The 10,000-nt window shown below is 36.1% G+C and overlaps 1 protein-coding gene across 2 annotated transcripts in view; it reads left to right on the top strand.

Annotated features, from left to right (window-relative positions):
- The window catches only part of LOC127944919 (signal peptide, CUB and EGF-like domain-containing protein 3), a 93,951-nt gene that overhangs the window by 29,073 nt on the left and 54,878 nt on the right, over positions 1-10,000 (top strand). For both annotated transcript variants that reach the window (XM_052541337.1, XM_052541338.1), the window contains exon 3: positions 2,286-2,411. In XM_052541337.1, the coding sequence (XP_052397297.1) occupies positions 2,286-2,411 (126 nt within the window). The remainder of the gene's footprint in view (positions 1-2,285; positions 2,412-10,000) is intronic.

Here is a 10,000-nt window from a genome sequence, read left to right on the forward strand (position 1 = left end):
CATCTGAGTCTTAATAAGCTATTCATTATGTCTCTTGGATGCAGAATGAATGTTTATTCCACATCTCAGCCTGAATTGAGTGACCCGTAAACAATGTGACCATAATGAATAGTGCAAAACGCTTTTTTCCTCCACTTCTCGAAATTGCCTGTGCTGTAGATCGTTCGGCCTCATATGGAGATGCATTAGCCGAGGTGAAATAGCTTGTAATTCGATGGAGTGAAGCTGGTGCAGAACTGGAATACAAAAGCAAAGTGCAAAGACTTTGTTCTGTGTTGGAGGTGGGATAAAAAGCATTCAGGAATAAAGACAAATAAAGCGCTGTACTTCAGACAGCGAGTGTCTCTCTCCATACTCATTGAGCCAAGACAACTACAAAGCAGTGCAAAGGAGTCTGGGTAATTAGTGCTCAATTGGGCGTCAAATGTAGATGTTTATTCAGCTGCTCTCCCCATCCAAAAATAAGGAATAATTCACTATAATCAATGCAGTTACCGGCACACATAAGCTCTTAGTGAGAAAAATTAATTAATCAGGAGCAAATTAAAGATGCATTGTAAATCAGTCAAGGTTTTCATTAGAAACTAACCTGTTTTGCTGCTGTACCTTTAAGACTTATGTAAATGACCTGCATGTGATTGGCTAACCTCCGTGTCCATTTGAAGGCTGATTGGATGTTAATATGTAAAAGTGGGAGGTCATATGTCAATGAGCTCTTGGTTGTGTTTATTACTGCCATTTCTACTTTTTAAGTTCAATTATTTATTTATTATTTATTCAATCATTATGATTCAATCAAACTTACAGAAAAAAATTATAGTTCTGTATGTTGTTTCAGGGTTGGCATCATCTCTTCTCAGGTGTGCTGGATCCAGACTGAAGCTTGTGTAAATCCAATTTACGGCAAAACAGAGAAACTTAATTAGCGTAGCTGCTGTTCCAACAAAGTCAAATTAATTAGTTTAACCCAAGCTAAAGAATAAGAATGCATATGACTGCACATTTGATCCGATATTAACTGCAGTCCAAGATTACGAGATGCATTATTTAAATGCTCAGCGAAAGAGATGTGTTTTTAATCTAGATTTAAACAGAGAGAGTGTGTCTGAACCCCGAACATTATCAGGAAGGCTATTCCAGAGTTTGGGAGCCAAATGTGAGAAAGCTCTACCTCCTTTAGTGGACTTTGCTATTCTAGGAACTACCAAAAGTCCAGCGTTTTGTGACCTTAGGGTGCGTGATGGGTTGTAGCGTGGTAGAAGGCTAGTTAGGTACGCTGGAGCTAAACCATTTAGGGCCTTATAGGTAAGTAATAATAATTTGTAACTGATACGGAACTTAATAGGTAGCCAGTGCAGAGACTGTAAAATTGGGGTAATATGATCATATTTTCTTGACCTCATAAGGACTCTAGCTGCTGCATTTTGGTAGCTTGTTTATTGAAGAAGCAGGACAACCACCTAGAAGTGCATTACAATAGTCCAGTCTAGAGGTCATGAATGCATGAACTAGCTTTTCTGCATCAGAAACAGATAACATGTTTCGTAGCTTGGCAATGTTTCTAAGATGGAACAATGGAAAAATACTTTTTTTGTAACATGGGAAATATGTTTTATTTTTTTATTTTTTTTAAGACAAGTTGCTGTCTAATACGCATGCTCAGTATCTCAAGCTCATCGGTTCTCAAATTAAATATTATACAGTTTTTGTAGTTTTGTAGTTTATGTGAGAATGTACTGATATAATTGTATCTATTAATATTAAATGTATATATACACCAGTATTCAAAAGTTCGGAGTTGTTAAGATTTTGTTAATATCTGCTTGCCAAGGCTGAATTTATATGATCAAATATCACTAATATTTTTTTTTTATATTTTTTGTAATTTAAAATAACTGTTATCTATTTGAATATATTTAAAAATTTCATTTATTTCTGTGAACAAAGCTGTATTTTCAGCATCCTTCCTCCAGTCAGTGTCACATGATCTTCAGAAATCATTCTGATATGCTTATTGTTAAAAAGAGTTGTGATGCTTCATATTTTTGTGGAAACAGTTGGACATAGATTTTTTTTTTTCTGAAAAGAAGTTAAAAAAACTGCATTTTTAATTTTGAAATTGAAATCTTTTTTAATATTATAAATGTTTTTACTGTCACTTTTGATCAATTTAATGCATCCTTGCTGAATAAAAGTATGAAGACGACCCCAAAAGTTTAGCATCAAAAGAGCCATGATTTTCTGTGATATAAGCGGTTTAATGTTTAATGTGATTGCTCTTGCAGATATCGATGAGTGTGCCAGTGAATATAATGGAGGATGTGTTCACGAGTGCATCAACATCCCGGGAAACTACAGATGCACGTGCTACGACGGCTTTCGTTTGGCCCACGATGGACACAACTGCCTGGGTAAGCCATGGTTTCTTTACATTCGGGATAAAGTTACTGCAAAACGCCAAAACAAAACCTGCTAGTGTGTGATGATCTGTGTCCTCTCAGGACTTCATCCAAATCAAGACAAACAAACATGATTGCTGGAACCCAACTTATATGGTTGATATTCATCACGACCGCGACTGTGGCCCAAAATACCGTCACTCAATCCTCAGTGTAAAAATGAAGCAGTTTTTCATGGTTAATTAACCCATAGAAGAGAGCAATAAATCCATCAGATTTGGGCTGGGACTGCTGAGCACCAGGGGTGGATCTAGAAAAATACTGATGGGGTGGCGAGAAGGGGGCAGGAATTTTTGAGGGGCGGCAACATATGGCAGACGTATATATACTGAATTTAGTCACAGTTATCACAGTTTGATGATAAATATATGTGCACACTACAAAAGGACACAGGCTATAATTTACAAACTTAATCTCATGCGATCAATGTCTTGCATTTGAAACAGTTCATATAAGGAATAAGTGACCATACCCCATAAGCACCACCACACTCACTAATGCATACAGTATGCATCGACATGTAATTAAGAGCATTATAAAAGATTCAGTGTTATCAATATGTCAGTTTATTATAAGAAACACAAGATTTTAACAGCCAATGACATTTCAAGCTGGGGAGACTCAACTGATTTTCTACAGTTTAGTGTTAATCATCATCTAACTCAACCAGGCAAGAGTTAGCCTTAGATGTTATATGAATATGGTTCCTGAAGCATAGGTTTTATTAGCTGACAATAATAATAAATAAATAAACATAATAGGCACAAATACAAATGTTCTTTTAGAAATTGTTTTTGAAAAATATGGTGTTATTGATTTCGAAAGCTTAAATTAAAACATCCATGAAAACTTGTGTGATATTCCTTTAAAATAATGTTTTAGTATATCTTCTTTTAAGTATATTTTACTAAGCAATTTCTTAAATAAATTCTTTGAGTTAGACCAAACTTTTATTTTGGTGGGTTGTAAACAGAGTTTCTGTGTTTTTTAATTAACTATTATTATTAGCTAATAGGCCTACTTGAAGTATAGCATACTCTACTGTGCAATAGTACTATATTTCTGTTTGAATTTCTTCAAGTTATACAGAGATTTTATTTTGACAGGTTGTGGTAAAGACATTGCCGTTTCTGTCAGTCTGTGTATACGATATGAATGAATGACGATAGTTTTATCAAATGAAATGGTGAAATCCTCTCATAGCGTGCTGACGTGCACATGTGTAGCTTACATCGTGTGTCAATAAAGTGAAGAGCTGAAAACACCACGCGTGCTTCAGTGTGTGTGTGTGTGTGTGTGTGTGTGTGTGTAGTAGAGCACACATTCCCAGAGATGTGTATATCAACACCTTCAGGGCCGCTGCTGGCCAAATGGGTGCCGTGAGCCGGATTGTATTGTTGTGTCCCCCTTCCTCAAATATGATGATGAAAAAAAAAACACCTACTATAGGGGTGAAAAAAGAACTTTAATCAAATAAAAAACTAAATGAATAAATTGTATTATTTTCTAATTACAATTGTAGTTCTCGACATTTACCTATGGCTATAACTTTATTATGACTCTAATTTATTTTATAGTCTCAAGCATTCAGAAATCATGCAAATGAAACTAAGCAGTTTTACTATGATAAAACCATGGTTTATTTTTGTAAGGGTTGTGATATGCACACAAGGCTGTGTCATCTATAGCAAAAAGGTGGCCAAAAATGAAAGATTTAGTGAATATTTGAATGAAATGTTTGGTCAGTAGCCTAAACAAGGATTTGATTGTCCTGTAAGTGTAACAGCAGCAATCACATGGCGTTTGTAATAACATGTACATAAACTGTTTATTTTGTATTTGTCTACATTATTTATTTTAACAGTGTTATTATCAACCAATCATTATTGCCTCATTATTTTTTTATATAATGCATTTTAAGTCATTTTAAAGGCTATTAATGGCATAGGTCTGTTTTTATAGCAACAACAACAACAAAATATTACAGTATATTAATACTTTGTAAATTATTATTTGAAGTAACAAAACCAAAGTTAATTTGCAGTTACCATGGCTACAAGAACAATGATTCGTGGTGTTATTGTTAAAACCATGGGTAATTTTCGTAAGGGAACCTTAAAAAAAAAAAAAAAAAAAACTTTCACAGGAATGTGCATGAAAGTGATAAATGGGCCTCATTTTTACCTAAATGATTTATACTTTATTTTAATATATATTAAAAATGTAGACGTAAATGTAAAAAATCCAGCGATACTAATCATACACAACAGGTGTGTTCGAAGAACCCAATTAGCCGGATCATGATTAGCACGATTATATATCTTGGATGTGTTATTTCATCTCAGATGTAATAAGCGACCTACGAAGAACGGGCCCCAGGATGTCTTCATCACAACAATATCTATACTTCATGTTGAGCATAAATATAAATCCTAAAGGACACCGTCAACAGTATTGACAGCAAAATAGTTCGTAGCGGGATCGCGAATCATTTGAGTCAGTTTGGGGATCGCGAATCATTTGAGTCAGTTCGGGAGTTCAAAGCGGATGCGCGAATCATTTCAATCAGTTCGGGAGTTCGTAGCGGGATCGCGAATCATTTGAGTCAGTTTGGGGATCGCAAATCATTTGAATCAGTTCGGGAGTTCGGAGCGGGATCGCTAATGTGTCGTCATCATGACGTTTTCCCAGTGGTGAACGCAAAGCATTTTGGGAATCCGCGGCACAAACATTTGGCGCTAGACTTCTTTGCATGAGGGAAGAACGCAGTGTTCAAGATGCTGTCTACCTGTCCTGCTGTGTTATAAACTACAATAGTCGTTCTCACGATAGAAGTGGCATTAAGCTTAAGAATGGAATATCGTTTTCCAGTGTGGAAAAGTAATAGTACAAGCCAGAGGTGACAAAAAGGCGACGAATGGCTTGGATAGCAGCGGTAAGGAGACCGAGATTACCTTCGATAACACTCCACCACACATGATGGTGTGTTCAAAGCATTTACACAAAGGTAAGTTACAGTTACTCTCTGTATATGTTAACTGTTAACTAGCATGAACTGGCTAGAAAATGAGCTTAAGTTACCAATGTACTAAAGCGTAATGTTAATCAGTTTTAAATGTTGTACATCTAGGCTACATTGCAATTTATTTGGTGACTGTGTTTGCAGTCAAACCTGCCTATGAAATGTTGGAGTGTGATCCTGCTTTGATTACAGGAATAAATTAGTTTAAAATATATTAAAATAGTAAAGTAATTTTAAATTGTCATAATATTTCACAATATTAATGTTTTTTTATCAAATAAATGCAGCCTTGGTGAGCAGAAGACGCTTCTTTTAAAAACATTTAAAAATCTTACTGACCCCAGATGTTTGAACGGTAGTGTATGTTGCCCCCTGTGTATAGCTAATCAGGATTCCTTAGGAAAAGAGGTTGTGATATGACACTATTTCTTTATACTGTTACTGTCAGACACTACACCTGCACCTGAGAAGGAAGGTCCTGTGAATCCTCCTCCATCGCCGGACACTGTCCACACCGGTCATGAGACTGAGCTGAAGACTTTGCTGGATAATATTGTGGTTGTGTGCTGTGCTTTGACCAATATGTGTCCAAGTATTGTTGTGAAGGTGTCATGTTAGAATTATACACCATGCTCACATCTAATATGTACATGTTTTTTTTTTTTTTTCTAAAAAAAGATATTGTAATGTCTCTTCTCACATGTAATTTTTTTAGCTATGTTTGTAAATAAAATACACAAAGATTGAATGTAATTCTGCCTCCTTTATCTGTATTAAGGAAGAATTGTGCAAAATCAGTGTTCTTTGGTTGCAAACACAATTACATAACTTAAATAGTAATAACAACCAACTTGATATCAGTTTCTTCACATATTTAACATGTAAATACATTTAGATGAATACATTTACATTATAAAGAGTCGATAGAAATGATGAGAAACTGGAAATGTATGAGGTAGGTTGTGGTTGATAAGTCACAGACACATGACTCTTCTCTGGCTGGTGCTGCTGAGTCTCAAAGTCTAAATCGAACCACTGTTTGGTTCTGATTATCGCAAGGAAACATGTCATCAAGCTCTTCAGACTGTCTGGAAAAGCACAACACAGCCTTTTCACATGCCCTTCTTCTGGGCTGGAGGGTGTTACCTTGACCAGTCACTCTGCTCGTAAGGATCAAGTCCTTTTGATTCTCTTTATTTTCTATATTTTCATATATTTGCATTACGATTTAGTTTTAGGCGGTATGCTCCGATAATATTTTCTTTAGCCCGCTGCATTTTGTAGGATTATATTCTGTTTTTCACGCTAATTTTTCATTATTTTCATGCCAGAACACTAGCCTGCTATGCCAGACGATGTCAACTGGCCAAACATACCCATAATTCTTTGCGTTCTGATGACGTTGCCGCCCAGATGGTCACATGTGTTAGCGATCTCCAATTTCGGGAGTTCAAAGCGGGATCGCGAATCATTTCAGTCAGTTTGGGGATCGCGAATCATTTGAATCAGTTCGGGAGTTCGTAGCGGGTTCGCGAATCATTTGAATCAGTTCGGGAGTTCGTAGCGGGATCGAGAATCATTTGAGTCAGTTCGGGAGTTCGTAGCGGGATCGAGAATCATTTGAGTCAGTTCGGGGATCGCAAATCATTTGAATCAGTTCGGGAGTTCGGAGCGGGATCGCGAATCATTTGAGTCATTTCGGGAGTTCAAAGCAGGTTCGCGAATCATTTGAGTCAGTTTGGGGATTGAATCAGTTCAATTTTCAAATTGGCCATAACCTTTAATTCGTTGCTGCTAATAGGGTCGCAGCAGGGGTGGCAAGGCTTTCTTTTAGGGTGGCATTTGCCACTATGCCACCCCGGTAGATTCACCCCTGCTGAGCACATAGTTCTGTAGTATTATGTATTTTCAGGCTGCGTGAGCTCATGTTTTTGACGCTCGGTGGATCGTATGCCAAGCTCTTTCAGGTCAGTTAAATCAATCTGAGGGGAATGTGTGTTCGTGTGGTTTATGTGGATTTTATTCTCAACGTGTGGTGTCAAACACTGCTATCTCAGCCCACAGAGGACATTTAAAGGTCCTGTCTGCAGTTTGTAGAAACACATTTTTCTCTGGCGGAGTTATTTGAATAACAATAGGGCAAAATGCAGAATTTTAGAACCAAGTCTTGTTTGATTTGAAAGTTTGATGCAAATTTAAACGGAATTTATGACATCACACAGAATATTGCATTGAAAGAGTTTACAGTTCAAAAAAATTCAGAACAACAGGAACGTTTGTTAGACCAACAATAATTGTATACATTTAGTTAAATTAAATATAAATGAATTAATATTCAAAAAAATTATAAAGTGAAATATTTTATTAAAATGTATTTGATATTAAAAAGGGAAAACTAAGACAACTCATGTAAAAATAAATAGGGCTGCAACTAACGATTATTTTGATAATCGATTAATCTGTCGATTATTTTTACGATTAATCGATTAATCGGTTTATGTACTTATATTTTAGTTTTTTCAATTTTTTCCCCCAAGTAAATTATTAATAAAGGGTCTTTATCATTCAGCATAGATTTTTAAGAGATTTTAACCATTTTGCATTGTCATATCCTCATCAAAAATATACCTGGAGTTGTTTTATTATGTTAGTAATCCTTTGTCGAACTCTTCTGCAATCAAAACACTGATCCATACTCTAGCAAAATTCACAAGGAGATTTCAAATATTGTTTTCACCATGGCAGTCCTTAGAGCTCCTAAAGTAGTTTAACATCCCAAACAAAGCTTAAGGAATCTTTGAGAACATATTTTCACGAAGTATAAGGATAAAACAGAATAAAATTGCAGTGCATTGTATTTTATTATTTACTGGGAAAAAGCTTTATAGCTTATGCTGTGAAATTGTAAACAATCCTTCGAAAAAAAGTGCCAATGGCATGAAACCTGAATGGAATTCACAATTTAAAGTAAAATCCATCAGAAGGTTGTCCAGAAAAAAAAAAAAAAATTGGGACACACACAAAAAACCTGCTGTGTGAAAAAGAGCAGTGAATACTTGGAAAAGAAGTGCATTTTAAATACTCTCAAACATTTACCTCTCTCATTCAGTCATAATTAGGCTGCAAGTCTGAATTATGAACTTGGTAAACGAAAAACTGATCACATAACATGTTTGTAAAGCTTTAAATGTTAACTGTTAAAAAGCAATGTTATCAGCTTTTACGACTAAACATTTGCAAACAACCTTGTACTGGAGAATCTGCACAAATAAAATTCTTAGGGGCCGTTCACATATCGTGCCTAAAAACGCGTGGAAAACGCTAGTCGCGCCGCTTTCTCCTTCTTTCCAAAGCGCTCGGGCAGCGTCTGCCTTTGCTAAGCAACCATGACGTGCTCTCTCCATGACGTGCCCTCTCCATGAAGACCCTGAAATTTCAGCAAAGGATAAATGGATGCGGTGTGGACGCGCCTGGAAAAACGGGCGCATCGCACCGCTTCCATTATGAGAGTGCATACTGCGCGCCTACATAGGATATAACGAACTTGAGCACGCAAAAGACACGATATGTGAACGGCCCCTTAAACAGTTCAGTAGTGCAGAGTTTACAGGTTACTCTTCATTTTAAAGGCTCAAAGTAAAGTACTCCCACTTCCCGCTGAATGCTGCAGAGACGCTGTTCGGGAAGCACGTGACATAAAACGAGGCCAGCTATTGGCTATTCGCTACTTCACCTGCTGTACTGGCTGAGTAAAACCTCCGGTGGCTCATTACTGCCACACTTTGGTCACCGCAGATTTGAAATATGCACGAAATGAGCCGCTTATGGCAAATAAAATTTATTTAGCGACGAATCGATTACTAAATTAGTTGACAACTATTTTAATAATCGATTTTAATCGATTAAATCGATTCGTTGTTTCAGCTCTAAAAATAAATATTAATATTATACAAATTTGATAATACTCATATTTCATACATTCATATTTAAGTCCAATAGAGCAGTGGTTTCCAACCTTTTTCAACTCGCGGCCCACACAACCAAACACATATGTTTGCACGGCCCACTTCAAAAAAATTTACTGACCCCGCTATTGTTGGGTTAATAACTTAGTACTCAGAAGCTAGATTTTAAACTTTTGTTGTTTATTTATTGAATAAACATGGACAAAAAAAACTATCGCGATTTTTTTGATCAATTTTGCAATTGTGACACACACCGATATGCTTTTACAGTCATAAATGCATTCAGGATTCATTTTAAACATATTTCCAAAAGAAAACCAATCAGAGCTTTATCAAAAAGTTGTAACATCTCTAGAACAGACATAAGTCAAAATTATCACGATAGTGAAGATGTAAAAAAATGTATAGACTTGTGGCAAAAAAAAAAAAAAAAAAAAAAAAACCTGTATACAGGGACTTTTTTTCTTTTTTGCCATGCATTGTTCATAGAGCTCATTAATTGTAGCGGTGCCTCAGGTGTTTGCAGTGTGTATACAGTATGTGTATGCGCTCAG

Source organism: Carassius gibelio, chromosome A23, assembly GCF_023724105.1.
Source record: "Carassius gibelio isolate Cgi1373 ecotype wild population from Czech Republic chromosome A23, carGib1.2-hapl.c, whole genome shotgun sequence".
NCBI classification, from domain to species: Eukaryota; Metazoa; Chordata; class Actinopteri; order Cypriniformes; family Cyprinidae; genus Carassius; species Carassius gibelio.